At 35.8% G+C, this 17,052-nt stretch overlaps 2 protein-coding genes across 2 annotated transcripts; both read left to right on the top strand.

Moving 5' to 3' along the window:
• Positions 1-656: 656 nt before the first annotated feature.
• On the top strand, positions 657-4,722 carry LOC147548598 (shaggy-related protein kinase eta-like). The gene is made up of 12 exons (XM_086666707.1): positions 657-915; positions 1,311-1,394; positions 1,483-1,542; positions 1,636-1,941; positions 2,024-2,098; positions 2,179-2,235; positions 2,727-2,867; positions 2,961-3,011; positions 3,095-3,190; positions 3,592-3,675; positions 3,787-3,888; positions 4,323-4,722. Exons 1-12 carry the CDS (start codon positions 826-828, stop codon positions 4,380-4,382), a joined length of 1,206 nt encoding a protein of 401 aa, XP_086522833.1. The 5' UTR covers positions 657-825; the 3' UTR covers positions 4,383-4,722.
• A 3,493-nt stretch (positions 4,723-8,215) lies between these two features.
• On the top strand, positions 8,216-8,743 carry LOC147548597 (uncharacterized). The gene has a single exon (XM_086668082.1). The coding sequence runs from the start codon at positions 8,216-8,218 to the stop codon at positions 8,741-8,743; it is 528 nt and encodes a 175-aa protein (XP_086524208.1).
• The last annotated feature ends 8,309 nt before the right edge of the window (positions 8,744-17,052 follow it).

Here is a 17,052-nt window from a genome sequence, read left to right as displayed (position 1 = left end):
TTTGCAAGCTTTTGCAAGAGCTTGTAAAATGTTCGCGAGAGTTTTGCAAACGTTTGCAAGCAGTTTGAATCAAAACATCATTAGAATGTTATATTTTCGATCTTTGTATCTTAGGTTTGCAAGTCAATATAACCTTGTTTACAACATTACAAACTTTCTATCACAAATAATTTACAAGCAATGCAAACAATTGCAACTACTATCGCAAAGTATCACAAACCATCCCAAAACCTACTGCGAAGAATGACAAAAGTTTACAAACAATCATAAAACCTACTCCAATGCATCACAAAGGTTCTCAAAACATTGCAAAGGATTTGTGAACTTCTTTTTGTTGAAATAAGGATTCGTGAACTTGAACTGAATTTCGGTTAGGTTATCTTCCTTTACCCTACCTTCAATGTTAATGGACGAACAAATTTATTTTAGGATTCTGAATCATTTTCAAACTTAAATGAAGAACAACAACCCATAATCTGATCTATATTAGACAATTGAAATCAACAATCTCGCATGTATTAGAAACTCAATTAAAATTGAGAATCAACAATCTCTTCGACTTCATTCATTTTTTAGTACAAAAAAAAGAGGATCGGACTCTCAAGGTTATTTTTGTCTTTCTCAAATAAATTCAATCGTTAGTCGTGTGATAAACCAAGAACCGTTAGCTATTACAGAAATGTGATGGGTAATATAAATAGACAGAAACCCAAATTTTCTGAAGAGATTTGCGGAAGAGCGACTGACTAGAGAGAGAAAGTGAATACGAAAGTGTGAAGTGAGAGAAACTAGAGAGAGAGAGAGAGAAAGAGACTGTAATACGACATGGCCTCGTCACCGGAGGGGTCTCATTCACCGGAGGAAGTAAATGTTGGTGCTGGTGAACCTCGTCCTCCTGGAATGAACGCCGATGCGGTATACCTCCATCTTTTTAATCTTGATTTCAAGTTTTGGCTGTTCTTTGTTGTTCTTCTTGATTATTATTTTATTTCTTCGACTTCCGACTTTGTATGATCTTCACTGATGCTCTGTTAACTATTGCTATGTGTTTCGCTGTTCTTTGATGTTCTTTTGGCTACTTATTGATTCTTGATAAGTTCTCTTTTAGGTTTTCTTGATCATTTTTATTGATTCTTTCTTGTTGCTTACATTTCAAGGGTTTTCTAATTTTAGTTCTTGAGGTTTACAATTGTATTTGATTCTCTCTTTCTTCATAGTTATTGCAATTGATCTGTAAAATTTAAACATTCAATGGTTTCTTGATAGAGATTTCACCAATTTAAGCTTTGGGTTTGGTCCTTTTGTTACAGGATATAGAAGGCCCATTTTTCGAGGGGACGGAACTTGACACTATTACTACAATGATTTGGGGAAACAATGGTGAACACAGGCAGGTAATACCATTGAATGCTGTTTTTGTTGAATTCTCTTTACGTTTGAGTAGTAAAACTTAGGGTTTCTTACATACGTTCTTCCCCGCAGACGATTACTTACGTGGTGAACCGTTTTCTGGGATGTGGAGCCTCTGGAAGAGTCTATCGGGTATAGTTCTAGTAGTTTGAGGAGTCGTCTGACAGTGTTGTCATGATCCACTAGCTTCTCTGATATGTTTCTTCATATTTATTCTTCAATCAGGCGAGAATCGTAGAAACTCAAGAAGTTGTGGCTTTAAAGAAGGTCAACCTAAATATATATTGGCACCCCCATCAGATAGGTGCTGAAAGACTGTATAATAGGCGTGAACTGGAAATGATGCGTCTGATGAATCACCAAAATGTGGTATCCTTGAAGCGCTGTTTCTCTTCCATATCTACTACAAATGAAATTTCTATCATTTTTGTCATGGAATATGTCCCCTGGACTTTGAATGGGGTTCTAAATAGTTACAAAACTTCGACTCGGAGACTGCCACTCATCTATGTGAAGCTTTATATGTATCAGGTAGGTTGTGTTTTCTACATAATCCATTTGTGGTGCAGTTTTCTTTAAGTTTTGAGAAGTAAAAAATGTTCTTCTTTTCCAGATTTTCAGGGGTCTAGCTTATATTCACAATGTCCATGGAGTTACTCACAGGGATCTGAAGACTCGCAATATTCTGGTAGGTGTTCATCTGACAATTTTGTTTTGAATAAAGGAGATACATCCATTTCTTAATCTATAACGGACTCCGTTTTCCAGGTTAACTTTCGTACACACCAAGTCAAACTTTGTGATTTTGGAAGTGCAACAATTCTGGTATGTTAATTCCTTTGTTTTCACTAGTTTCTCCTTCCTCCTTCAAGTACTTGAGTGTGAGCCGCTCTCAAATAACATAGTTGCATATCCAAGTGATTTATTACGGGATACTATTGACTTTAAAATTAGATAAGACTGTTGTAGGAATTTGGACTATAAGGCTGAGTAAGAGTTATTTGTTATTCTGGCCATTCAGAATTGTTTCAGTATATAGTTATGGCACAATTAATCTAAAGCTTTACTTGTTTAAATACCTAATGTGACGAGGGCGTAATTTTAAAAGCATGGATGTTGTAGCTTGTTATATAATTATTCATCTTACTCTCAAAAGTGGACTACTGCACGTGTTTAATTATTCAAGTTGTAAGTGATGACACCCTTTTATAGTGCTTTTACTTAAGAAAAGTAGGGGAAAAAACACCCTTTTACTCTTTATTTGTTTACTTTAAAAGCAACTTTGTGATTCTAACTTAAGAAGTAACTGATATTAGGTCGGGGGGCAACCACACACATCATACATTTGCACACGTTCCGAGCGTGCTCCAGAACTCGTATTTGGTGCAACGCAATATACATCATCCGTTGATATGTGGTCGGCTGGTTGTGTTCTTGGTGAGCTTCTTTCAGGCGAGGTCAGCACTTGTGGATATATTACATCTTTGGCAGTATGAATTTGAGTCTTTGGGTCTATTTGTGATAATCTTCTTTCGATTGCAAACTCTTAGCCTTTGTTTCTTGGAACAAATCGTTGGGACCAGCAAGAAGAGATCATCAAGGTATAATACTGGTTTAGGTTGATTTTACTGTGAATTATGTGCTATGAAACTATTTATTGACCTTAATAGTTTTTCCCTTTCAGGTAATGGGTACGCCGACTCGAGAGGAAATGCGTCGTATGAATCCAAATAATACAGATTTTGAATTTCCACCGATCAACCCACAACCTTGGCACAAGGTATACATTTCGTACCTTTATATTTCTTTGATGTGTTCAACTCCGGTCTCTATTCAGTTATCGTAATGCATTTTTCGGTTTAGAGGGTTCCTAGTTTCCAAGAAGACAGTTGGGTACAAACTGGGTAAATCACAGCTTTAGTGTTTTTCACTGCAGTTTATACTCCAGCCTCTAATCAGACATCTTTGTTGCATCTCACTAATTTCACTTAAGCATTTATCCCATTTAAATCACCGTTAAGTTCTGTTTTTCCATCTCGAGTCTCGACCTCTTGTTTTTTTGAAAGATAACCCCTAAAAGTTGATATCTAGTTCCAACTGGTAGATCACAGATAAGCCATAAATATTGGCACCATTTTTGAACTGAAGTATGCAATGAATTTTGGAAGTTTTCTTATGCAGATTTTCCACAGTAGAATGCCTCAAGAAGCCATTGATCTTATTTCACAACTGCTTCAATATTCACCAAATCTTCGATGCACCGCGGTCAGCTTTACTTGTTCTATTCATGAACATCTTTTTGGCATTAGTTTTGATTGAAATCCATTTGCGAACTCTTTTTGCATTTTCTGTCTGACTACCAATCTATTACTGCAGCTAGAAGCGTGTGCCCATCCATTCTTTGATGAGCTCCGGCAACCCAATGCAAGTTTACCACGTGGTCAACCTTTTCCTCCATTATTCAATTTTACACAAGAAGTATGCCCTCTGCACCTGCTGCATCTGTACTTATTGTCGTACTAATTTGAGCTACCGGATAAATTTGCATCTTTAAACTATTAACTTGAAATATTTTAGGAAGAATTACAAAACAAAGGGCCTAATTGTTTGCATCCTATATTAACTATTTTAGACTCTAGAGATGGATTAGGTCCAAAGATGTAATTTTCCAATACAGAAGATAAATCATGAAATGGTGAATGTGATTGTGATTAAAGTAGGCCTCGAGTTGTATACTATTGTCAGGAGATGAGGTTTATATACCTGGCTGTATAAAACTTAAGATTCCTCTTTTAAGTTTTATTTTGTTGTCTTCTCGTATATTTTTTGCCTAATCTTATCTTGCAAAAGTGTTGTTTTTGGTTTTTGTTTATCGATCATCTTTCTTATGTGTTCTCTTCTGATTGCTGCAGTTAGCTGGAGCTTCCCCAGAGCTCATCAGGAAGCTGATACCCGAACATGTAAGACAGTAAGAGGGCAGTCCGATCTGAATATCTAGCACATCACAAACACATAAATTGTGACAATGAAGCTAGATATATACAAGAGTCATATGGAATTTGGTGCTTTTGTACATTTATCTGTTCATAAAGATAATTAGGTCTCGGTTGTAAACATCACAAAGCTGGGAGTAGTATAGAGGAAGGGTTGCACAACAACAGCAGGATTTTATTTTTTCGTTTCAATATAATTAGGTCCAACCTCATATACATGTATATTCGGATATCTTCCATGAAAAACACAACTTTTATACATGTTGATTCCTTTATCAAGGGAAAACAGAAGTCTAAAGATAGTTTTTGTTTGTTAAAATTCTGATATTTGGCACGTAGGACATGAGCTAATGTTTTTTTTTTTCCATCTTTAATGCACAAGTTTTTCCATACTAGGGATAACCTGTGCCCATAGGGCACGGCCTGTTTGTCCGTGGTGATTGATCACTTAAACTTTGAACTCGAATTAATATAGCATCCAATTGAAATCTCTGTACACTCAGGTAAAATTTGTGGAGTTGCATTGATTTGACAAAGAATAACCAATGAATGGTATTGAGTTTAAAAAGAAATGATAGTGTCCAGCATGCCTGCAAAAATAATAAATTTGAATGAAAATAGTAATCACCTTTTCCCCAACAACTAACTAAATATAATAGGTCGCCAATATGCGGACAACCAAATTATTTATATGGACAAAACATTGGGTGTATAAATAATTACTAGCTTTTGATAAGGGGACAAAAGAAATTTCATTCTCCTTCTCCAAACAACAACCGCCCCTTCTCCCAAAACCACATTCTCTAGCCACTACCACCTTCTCTAGCCACTACCACTTAAAGTTTCAAAAATTCAGAAAAATGAAGAAGATAAAGAAACCCATTTAGATCAAAGAACATTATCAGATGTTTTGAGTTATGAAGTTATTGTGGTGATTTGTAATTTTTATCTTATTTAAGGTTTCTTGAGTCTAGAATGAAATCTTCACAATTTCAGTCTCATTTTTAGGGTTTTCTTTGCTTTTCTATTTTCTCTTCTACTACTTCAGGATCAAATGGATAAATATTTTACATTTTCTATCATGTCCGACTCAATATTCAAAATCAAATTGGGAAAATCCCCACATTTCATTTTGTTCTCACCAATTAATTAGCAACTTAACCATCTTCCCATTCTTTGTTTTTAAAGAGAGAGAAAGTGGATGAAGATCACATAAACATTTTCTTAAGATTAGAGATGGATATAGGCATAAAGAGGACTTAAAGAAAAAGATTAGTTTAGTGAGAGAGAGAGATAGAGAGAGAGAGAGAGGGAATAGACTGATCATGGAGAACGAGAAAGAAGAACAAAAACATGAACTAACAGTCGAAGGCTGGAAGCCAAGAATACCGGCGGGCGGCGGTGGGCATGCCTTGCAGCCTTGGAGATAGAAAGCAAGAGAGAGTCAAAAAATACCCGAGGTGGGCATGCCCTGGAGATGGAAAGCAAGAGAGGGAGAGTTGGTTTAATTTTAGGTTGTTCCCGCTAAAAATCATTGTTTACATTTTCCATCTAATATAGGTTGTCCACCTAAAAAATTTGGTTGTCCATATATTGGTCACCATATAATATAATAGCAAATTTTGACATAAAGGTGTACTTAAGAGAGAATATAACGGACTTTAAAGGAAGGGAGAATTGACGGCTACCCTCCTTTCTTCTTTCAATCCAATTGGGATACAGTCAGCGCTGATATTCATCAGTTAATTCAGAATTTCTTTCTCTCAGCTGTTCTCCCGGTTGAAGCTAATCATACCCATATTTGTCTAATCTCAAAAACTACAACACCGCAGACTCCGGCGGACTTCAGGCCTATTAGTCTTTTGAACACTACTTACAAGATCATCACTAGAATTTTAGCTGATAGGTTCAAAGAAACCCTTATTGATATTGTAACTGCGGTCCAAGCAGCCTACCTTCCGGGTAGGCAAATAACGGATAATATTATTATAGGTCAGGAAATTATACAGTCCATGAAAAAGTTGAAAGGTAAGGCAGGATACTTCGGTTTGAAGCTAGATATGTCCAAAGCGTTTGATCGAATAGAATGGAATTTCTTATATGATATTATGAGAAAACTAGGATACTCGGAACAGTGGATTAAAATGATCAATACTTGCATCTCAACCTCCTCAATGGCTGTTCTTATTAATTGACACCCCGGACGCACTTTTTACCCGACCAGAGGGATTCGGCAAGGAGACCCTTTGTCCCCTTTCCTTTTTATTTTTGCAATGGAAGGCTTAAGTAGATTACTAGTGGCTAACCAGGATATAGGAACTTTTCAAGGATTCCCAACCAATAATACGGACTTGACCATTTCCCATCTACTGTTTGCTGATGATTGCATCATCTTTGGTCAGAACTCCTTAGATAATATTCATATTCTTAAGAGCATCATGAAAACCTTTTGCGAGTCTTCCGGTCAAATGATTAACTATAAGAAGTCTAATATTTTCTACTCTAAGAACTCACACCCGAAATTTAAGCGTATGATTATGCGATCTTTGAAAGTCAAATATGCATCTACTTCGGATAAATACTTGGGGGCTCATCTTTTCATAGGAGCCAACAAGCGAGTAGCCTTCCAAGATCTTCTTCAGAAGATTAAGAATAAATTAGAGAAATGGAACTTCTCATTCCTTTCTCAAGCTGGGCGCACAATTGTTATTTCAACAATAGCTGCAGCTGTACCCCGATACCAAATGCAATGCTTTGCCTTACCGAAAGGCATCAGCAAAAGCATAACGACGATTCATAAGTCGTTTTGGTGGGGTAAGTCTAGAGGCATATGTACGAAATCGTGGTCGTCCATTTGCCTTCCCAAAGTATTGGGAGGTCTAGGTATTCATCGCACTGAGTTAGATAACACAGCTATGCTCAGTAAATTAGCCTGGAGGCTTAAAACTGAACCTAAAGCTATGTGGGTAAGATTTCTGAAAGCCAAATATTTCCCGAGAACGGAGTCTCCAGGTCCCATCAAAGCACATCACTCCTGGCTTTGGAAGACCATTAATAAATATACTCTTCAAATTGATGAGTTAACTACCTGGGAAGTTCACAATGGCAATCACATCAACATTTGGTCGGACAACTGGATTCCTGACAATATCATCCCGCCCAATATAGCAAATAACACACATATTACGAAAGTGGCACAGCTTATTAATAATAATAGCTGGGATGACAATACCCTTAATAACATATTTGATCAAAACACTATTAATCTTATAAAATCTATTCCTATTTGCACGGAAGGTGACGATCAGAGGATATGGAAACTGACTAAATCCGGAAAATTTACAGTGAAATCAATGTATAACTATTTATGTACGATTATGAATTCCCCCATAAATGTTAATCCGAATTGGAAATTCATATGGAATCTCCATAATGTGCCTAGAGTCCAAATATTCATATGGAAAATTTGTACTAATGCTCTCCCAGTTCGGGAGAGAATTGGTAAGTTTATAAATAACAACCTTATATGCCCTAATTGTAATGCGATCGAAACCATAGATCATGCGCTATTACATTGCCCTTTGTCTAAGAACATATGGTTCCATTTTAACATTATCTCAAAGAAAATTGTGAATGTTAGAGACTGGATTTTTTCTTGGGAACATACCCCTATATTTAAAGATGCAGCTTATCAGAACCTACTATCCACAATTTTGTGGGTAATATGGAAAACTAGATGTGATCATTGTTTCCAATATGAAATTATCGACCTATCCCAAATCATTAAAATGATCATTAAATTCCCCAAGAATATGATACCTAATATTAAGAACTGTAAACCTGTACAAATTAAATGGACCCCTCCGGAAAAAACATGGATGAAAATTAATGTAGACGCTTCTTTTATCAAGGTGAATGAAATGACAGGTGTTAGCTTAATCGTACATGATGCGGAAGCAAAATTCATTGCAGCTCAAACATCTATATCCAGATGCAGGAATAGTGAGGAAGGGGAAGCCGTTGCTATCCTTAATGGTCTTGTATGGGCAGCAGAACATGATTATAAAGACATTATCATCGAGAGTGATAACATTAATCTTATTACCCATCTTCAGAATCCCAAGCATGAAGTCCATTGGCAATCTCGAGTTCATCTCAAGAAAATTCGCGATGGGAAAAATCAATTTAATAGAGTTAAATTTAATTACATCAACAGGAAAATGAATATGCCAGCTGATAAGCTTGCGAAACGTGCGAGGAAAAAGTATAAACCGGAAACTTGGAACAGAATTCCTTTCTTTCTTACTGCTATGTACTGTAATAATACGTTGGTTTATTAATTCAATCTGAACACCTTAACAAAAAAAAAAGGAAGGGAGAATGAATGGGGGACTCCCTCAAACATTCTCCCAAGTGTACTCTCCCTCACAAGACAAGGTCATTTTAGTCTTTTCAATCTGACAAAACTGTGAAAAGACCAAAAGGCCCTTATCATTGTGAGGGGAAGTACACCTGGGAGCATGCCCAGGGAATCCCCCTATCATCATTAGGAGGGAAGAAAGTATAAATAACTCAAAAAATGGCAATGGGGAAAGTATAAATAACTCTAGATAAATAGGAGTTGGGTAAAAAGATAGTAGGGTCACTTACTTTGTTCGCCTAGAGACTTAATTTGAGAAAGAATAACCAATGAATGGTATTGAATTTAAAAAAAAATGATAGTGTCCAGCATGCCTGCAAAAATAATAAATTTGAATGAAAATAGTGATCACCTTTTCCCCAACAACTAACTAAATATAATAGGTCGCCAATATGCGGACTACCAAATTATTTATATGGACAAAAACATTGGGTGTAGAAATAATTACTAGCTTTTGATAAGGGGACAAAAGAAATTTCATTCTCCTTCTCCAAACAACAAACGCCCCTTCTCCCAAAACCACCTTCTCTAGCCACTACCACCTTCTCTAGCCACTACCACTTAAAGTTTCAAAAATTCCGAAAAATGAAGAAGATAAAGAAACCCATTTAGATCAAAGAACATTATCAGATGTTTTAAGTTATGAAGTTATTGTGGTGATTTGTAGTTTTTATCTTATTTAGGGTTTCTTGAGTCTAGAATGAAATCTTCACAATTTCAGTCTCATTTTTAGGGTTTTCTTTGCTTTTCTGTTTTCTCTTCTATTACTTCAGGATCAAATGGATAAATATTTTACATTTTCTATCATGTCAGACTCAATATTCCAAATCAAATTGGGGAAATCCCCACATTTCATTTTGTTCTCACCAATTAATTAGCAACTTAACCATCTTCCCTTTCTTTATTTTTAGGGTTATTTCCCTAATGGCCCCCTACTTTGTGACCAGCTTCCCGCCTGGCCCCCTACTTTACAAGAAATACCCATATGGCCCCCTTCCGTTATAACACCGTTACTCTCTCTCTTCTATTTCTTTTCTCTCTCCTCCAACATGTTTTCTCTCTCTGCCACCTCGTTAAAACCTGCCAACTCATCATCTTCTCCGGGAAAGGTCGCCGGCCGACCAATTTCCGGCCGGCGACCTTTAAACCTAAAAAAAAAAAAAAATTTTTTTTTTTTTCATCTCTCCTCTCTCTCTCTCTCTAAAAAAAAAAAAAAAAATTTTTTTTTTCACCTCCCTCTCTCTCTCTAAACTCCGGCGAAGGGGGTTACCCTTCGCCGGAGGACCTTTAAGGTCTGCCGGAACAGACCATGAAGGTCTGTTCCGGCAGACCTTGATCTGCTCGAGCAGACCTTGATCTGCTCGAGCAGACCTTCATGGTCTGTTCGAACAGACCTTTAAGATCTGCTCGAGCAGATCTGGAAGGTCTGCCGGAACAGACCTTCATGGTTTGTTCCGGCAGACCTTAAAGGTCCTCCGGCGAAGGGTAACCCCCTTCGCCGGAGTTTAGAGAGAGAGAGGGAGGTGAAAAAAAAAAAAATTTTTTAGAGAGAGAGAGAGAGAGAGGAGAGATGAAAAAAAAAAAAAAAATTTTTTTTTTTTTTTAGGTTTAAAGGTCGCCGGCCGGAAATTGGTCGGCCGACGACCTTTCCCGGAGAAGATGATGAGTTGGCAGGTTTTAACGAGGTGGCAGAGAGAGAAAACATGTTGGAGGAGAGAGAAAAGAAATGGAAGAGAGAGAGTAAAGGTGTTATAACGGAAGGGGGCCATATGGGTATTTCTTGTAAAGTAGGGGGCCAGGCGGGAAGCTGGTCACAAAGTAGGGGGCCATTAGGGAAATAACCCTTATTTTTACAGAGAGAGAAAGTGGATGAAGATCACATAAACATTTTCTTAAGATTAGAGATGGATATAGGCATAAAGAGGACTTAAAGAAAAAGATTAGTTTAGTGAGAGAGAGAGGGGGAATAGACTGATCATGGAGAACGAGAAAGAAGAACAAAAACATGAACCAACAGTCGAAGGCTGGAAGCCAAGAATACCGGCGGGCGGCGGTGGGCATGCCTTGCAGCCTTGGAGATAGAAAGCAAGAGAGAGAGTCAAAAAATACCCGAGGTGGGCATGCCTTGGAGATGGAAAGCAAGAGAGGGAGAGTTGGTTTAATTTTAGGTTGTCCCCGCTAAAAATCATTGTTTACATTTTCCACCTAATATAGGTTGTCCACCTAAAAAATTTGGTTGTCCATATATTGGTCACCATATAATATAATAGCAAATTTGACATAAAGGTGTACTTAAGAGAGAATATAACGGACTTTAATGGAAGGGAAAATGAATGGGGGAAGTACACCTGGGAGTATACCCAGGGAGTCCCCCTATCATCATTAGGAGGGAAGAAAGTATAAATAACTCCAAAAATGGCAATGGGGAAAGTATAAATAACTCTAGATAAATAGGAGTTGGGTAAAAAGATAGTAGGGTCACTTACTTTGTTCGCCTAGAGACTTTTGATTTCCGTGAGGAAAATAATTAATTTCATTGCATATCCTAATCCACTGATGATTACGGATAATATAAAAAAAAGGATGAGCCATCTGATTTTGGTCTTTGGTATAGGAAGAGCAATGTTTAGTAAAGACAACGTATTAGATAAGGAGAGCAAGTCTTTTAGGTTAGACAGAGGAAACCACTATTTTCCAAAATATCACAAAATTAAATATTAGTCCCTCCATATAACTATGTCCGGTCAAAACTCAAAACTAAGAGCCTAAAATTGTTTGGGTCCTATATTAACTATTTTAGACTCCAGAGACAGATTAGGTCCAAAGATGTAATTTCCCAATAGTGAAGATAAAGTTTACTTAGAGCATCTCCAATGCAAAACTCAAAAATATCTCTATTCATCCTGTGTCAAGTTCCAATTGAGAGTCTCACTCCTAAGTGGCGACAATAGAGATCTTCAATTGTTTTTTCTGTCTCCAATGCAAGACTCTAAACTTGTCTTATTTACTTATGTGGCGTAGCTATTTTTGTAAATAAATAATTTGTTATTTAGAAAATATAGAAGACTCGAATTCTATTGGTTAAAAATCAAATATTGATGAGTTAGACAATTAGAGATATCTCAAGAGGATACTCTATTTCTAGAGTGTCCTATTGAGATATCTCTATTCCACCCTCGACACGTCATCTTAGAGATCCAAATAGAGTGTTGCATTGGAGAGAGTTTTTAAGAACAAACTCTAAATATCATATGTGGCACTCAGAGTTTCTAAGATTGAGTGTCGCATTGGAGATGCTCTTACCACTGGCCGTATAAAACTTAAGATTCTTCTTTTAAGTTTTATTTTATTGTCTTCTCGTATATCTTTAGCCTAATCTTATCTTGCAAAAGTGTTGCTATTGGTTTTTGTTTATCAATTCTCTATTTTAATTTCTTCTCTTCTGATTGCTGCAGTTTGCTGGAGCTTCCCCAGAGCTCATCAGCAAGTTGATACCCCAACATGTAAATATCTGAATCTAGCACATCACAGGCACATAAATTGTGGCAATGAACTAGTAACCCAAAGCTAGATGTATACAAGAGTCATATGGAATTTGGTCCTTCTGTACATTTATCTGTTCATAAAGACAATTAGGTCTTAGTTGTAAACATCAGGAAGGGTTGCAAAATAACAAATGGATTTTATTTTTTCGTTTCAAGATAAGAGAGAAAAAAAATCTAAGGGCCAAAAAAAGCCCGGAAATACCAAACCCAGCCCAACCCGAAATATTGTCTAAAAATAAACCCAAAATATGAAGTTACCTTCCTATCCTCATAAGACAAATCCCTACCTGTTATGTTCTTCAAACATTTCCCGCTCATTCCAATCCAACCCGAAATTCGTGTGTCATTGCGTCACCCCCCCCCCCCCCCCCCCACACACACACACCGTCTAACTTGAACTGACGTTAAAACCCTAAAAATCTCTCTCTCTCTCTCTCTTAATCAACACACAAACACTTTCAGACTCCACTTTATCAACTCAAACGTTTTCACCTATTTCTCTCTCTACATTTCTACCTCTTCTTGAAGCATCTTCTTCTTCTCCTTTTGCAATCGAGCCCTGTTGCTGTTTCAAAGCATCTTCTAGTCTCCATCTTCTTCGTCTCTGTTCATTATCTAGGGTTGTGACTTTTTTTTTTAATCAAAAGGTGCGTTTTCTTTAAACGAATCACTAGGGTTGTGAGTTTCTGAGGGATTCATCCGTTTGTTAGGTATAAAATAACCATTAGGGCCTCTTATTCGTTAAGACCTTTTTAGTAGAATTTCAAAGTCCTGTACCTTTAAAGATCTCAAAAATTTTAAGAGTTTTAAGAGCTTTTTTATTAAAACTTTGAAGGGACCATAACTTTTATGTTCTAAACTATTAAGTACTGGGACATTTTTTTAAAAGTTTTGAAGTTTTTAAAAAGTCTGGACCTTTTTTGTTAGATCGATCTTTGAAGGGTCCATTTTAAATTTAAGTCGTTCAAACACGAGAAAAATCATCTCTCTCTCCTTGTATACACATTTCCATTTTTATCTCTCTCTCTCTATTTCCTTCTTATGTGAAAATCGAATGTTTTGAATTTTTGGGTCCGTAAAACATCATAATTACTATTAAAATTCAATGAAAAAGAAAAAAGAAAAAGTCAAATGTTCGACATAACTATATAACTCTCTCGTTCCACATTCTTTCAGCAATATTATCTCCTAAATTACCAGCTTGTTGTCATTGTTGTTCTTGAGTTTGAATCTCTTCATTATAATCTTCACCCTGGGTATATTCTTCAATTTCTTCTTCATCTAGAGCAAATGTGTATGAACTACATTCTCTTCGAATAAAGTTGTGCAATCCTGCACATGCTAAAACCAATTGTGCTTGTGATTTAAATGGAAATGAGGGAGTAGTTTTAAAAATTTTGAATCTCGCTTTAAGTATTCCGAATATTCTTTCTATCGCGGTTCTTAAAGAAGAATGTTGATGATTAAATAATTCTTCTTTAGTTTCTGGACGTCGAGTACTCCCTAACTCTCTTAAATGGTATCAAACTCCTCGATATGGTGTCAAAAACTGAGGACGATTAGGATATCCGGCATCTGCCAAATAAAATTTACCTACAACAAAAAATAATTAGATGTACAATATATAGTCATATATCATATAAAAATATTAAAATGAATTTTGATAAGAATAACAATTATCTTACCACGCGGAACTTTAAATCCACCATTTTCCTCTAAAGCATCTTTTAGTACTCGTGCATCATTTGCTGATCCTTCCCATCCACTACGAACATATGGAAATTGCAAATCAAAGGTGCACGCCGCCAGAACATTTTGTGATATAATTCCTTTTCTATTACGGTATGGAATCGAATTTTTTACTGGTACCATAGCTGGAATATATGTACCATCAATAACCCCCACACAATCCTAAGTTTCAAATATAACATGATTTATATAGCTGAATTAAGAGTACAATATAAAATAAATTTACTTTCGACTAGATTAACTTTTTTCATTACCGGAAAGTAAGGATTGAAGCGGTCATCTGTTAAGATCTTCATTGAGGTGATTGTTGGAGTCTTCGTCATTAATTCGGGAGCTAATAAGGTCATCGCCTTCAACACCTTATTGAAATTTATGCTTGTACAAAATTTAGATCTATCAAATCTTTCTCGAGTAACTGAATAACTATTATTCTGACCAACCGTTTAAAGAAACACCCTAAGCATCTCTTCCACAGTACATAACGAGTATCCACTAAAGAAACTCCTCCTTTAAAATTCGACACAACTTGAGAAATGGATCTAGATACATTCTGTAAATCTCACGAAACTCATCGGGGGAATCATTTAATTTTTGTTGCATATAAATAAACGCTTTACTAGTGATTGACTTTCTTTGAGCATTTGGCATACTTACATGTATATAGTAACTGCAAGAGGGTGCAATTGCACGGATAATAATGTCATTGTTACTGACAATTTGCTCTACATGTTCCTCACCTTCAAAATCATCTTCAGAATCCATTTGAAAAAATCATAATAAATAGAGATATATATATAAATTAAATACGCTAAAAAAATTTTAACATAATACTTACTTCCAGGATTTAGATCATTATAAATAACATAACAGAAAAGATAAAGTAAATAGTCTCAATAAAACGATATTGTCTTTGCACTAACATGAATAAAACATAGTATATAAAGTCTTTGAAGCATAAATAAAACAAACTGAAATAAATCTTAAACCCTAAATTCTGAAGTCTCATTTATCAAGCTCAGATAATATCCAATCTTTTCGTTCATCTAGATTCATCATGGCAAACATCATTTTCTGCTCCGGTGTTTTTAAAGCTTTGCTCCTTCCATTTTGATTGAGTAGTCCAAACCAAGAATATCATAAAGTGCTTTACACCAATCGTTTGGACTCTTCGTAGTCTAAAAAAGTTCTTCAAGACTCGAAGCCATTCTTTCACCAACATCATCATATTGAGTCCTTGCTCGTTTTCGTTGGACAGGTAATTTGCTCCTACTAGGTTGACTCGGTCTACAAGTAGTGTCATCAGTTGGAGGGTCATAAGACTGGTCATAGTTAAATTCGCTAGGAAAAGGGTCCAAGTCAACATCGAAGTTGTCGACATTAATCCCATGTAACCCGTCCACTGATGCTTCACAAGCATTTCCTCCAACAGCTAAAGACCCTGAAAATATCATGCACCAATCTTAGTATTCTGGATATTTTTTATTCCGGTAATCTTTAGTGTTAGGGTGTTTCTGCAATAAACTACGTGGATTAATACTTTATTAAGAAATTTAGTACAATTAGTTAAATATAATTTGATGCTTAATTACCTTCAAGTATTCATCCCAAACTTCTTGTGGAGCGGTAATGTTACCGGTATTTGCATCCCAACCAAACTCAGAGCACGATTTCATTAATTCTCTAAGTTGTTTCTACTTACCTCTCCATTTCTTAATTTTGCTACTCACATGTTCTGAAGTTTTATTACAGTTACATTTTTTATTTAGAGCTAGAATTATAACTTGGTCATAGTACGTCTTCGACAATGCACCATCTTTACCGTATTTACCGTTGTTCATGGCTTCAACAATAAGTTGAAGTAACACCTCATTTTCATCTAGGGTCCATTTCATATACTTTTTCGCTGTCTGTAAACTCATCTAACAAAAACAAATTGAACGTACACAAAATTTATTTAAAAATTAATCTAGAATTATATTAATCTCATACAAAATATGGAATAATAAATTCATATAAATTAATCTTAAAAATATAAAATAATATTTATGATATAACAATACATGTGGGAATCAAAAATTGTAATTTTTTAATGCTACATAGCAACCTGATGTTTCACCTATACAAATTAGAAATCAAAAACTAGTTCCCTTCACTATTTCGGTAAGTAACCAAAAGCTACTGACTTATACACATTGGATTTCATAAAAAAAAAGAAAGACATATACACATTGCAAACCCTTTCAACAAAAACTATATACACATAAATCAAACCATACAAATAGTAATTATTTAGTGTACTGACCGTTTTTTGGATATGTACTACACATTTTTGTACTGGGAATTTTCTTGTGTACCGGGAATTGTTCTGTGTGCTGGCCATTTGGTTATGTACTAGACTTTTTTGTTCTGGGAATATTCTTGTGTACAAGGAATTGTCCTGTGTACAAGCCATTTGGTTATGTACTAGACATTTTTGTAGTGAGAATTTTCTTGTGTACCGAGAGTTGTTCTGTGTACTCTCCATTTGGTTATGTACTAGACATTTTTGTGCTGGGAATTTTCTTGTGCATCGGGAATTGTTTTGTGTACTGGCCGTTTGGTTCAGTACTGGACACTTTTGAACTGGGAATTTTCTTCTGTACCAGGAATGGTTCTGTGCACTGGCCATTTGGTTATGTACTTTGATGTTTTTAGACATGAAGAAGATAAAATGTGAAACAAATAAGAATGATGAAGAAGAAAAATAAGAACATAAAACTGTTAGAGAGAGAAAGACAGAAAATTGATGTTTTTAGAGATTGAAAGAGATGAAGAAGATAAAATGTGAAACAAAATAAGAATGATGAACATCCAAAAATAAGAACATAAAACTTTTAGAGAGAGAAAGAACAGAAAATTTATGTTTTTAGAGATTGAAAGAGATGAAGAAGATAAA

The sequence above is a fragment of the Eschscholzia californica genome, unplaced genomic scaffold, assembly GCF_041429995.1.
Source record: "Eschscholzia californica isolate CP2 unplaced genomic scaffold, dmEscCali1.0.p SCAF_3, whole genome shotgun sequence".
NCBI classification, from domain to species: Eukaryota; Viridiplantae; Streptophyta; class Magnoliopsida; order Ranunculales; family Papaveraceae; genus Eschscholzia; species Eschscholzia californica.
This window is presented reverse-complemented; position numbering and strand designations above follow the sequence as displayed.

What these genes read in the sequence shown, in the direction of transcription:
- LOC147548598 (XM_086666707.1), top strand. Translation starts at nt 826, where the DNA reads ATGGCCTCGTCACCGGAGGGGTCTCATTCACCGGAGGAAGTAAATGTT. An exon ending in ACAATGGTGAACACAGGCAG is followed by an intron (nt 1,395 to 1,482) that starts GTAATACCATTG and finishes TCTTCCCCGCAG; the next exon opens with ACGATTACTTACGTGGTGAA. An exon ending in GTGAGCTTCTTTCAGGCGAG is followed by an intron (nt 2,868 to 2,960) that starts GTCAGCACTTGT and finishes GCAAACTCTTAG; the next exon opens with CCTTTGTTTCTTGGAACAAA.
- LOC147548597 (XM_086668082.1), top strand. Translation starts at nt 8,216, where the DNA reads ATGATACCTAATATTAAGAACTGTAAACCTGTACAAATTAAATGGACC.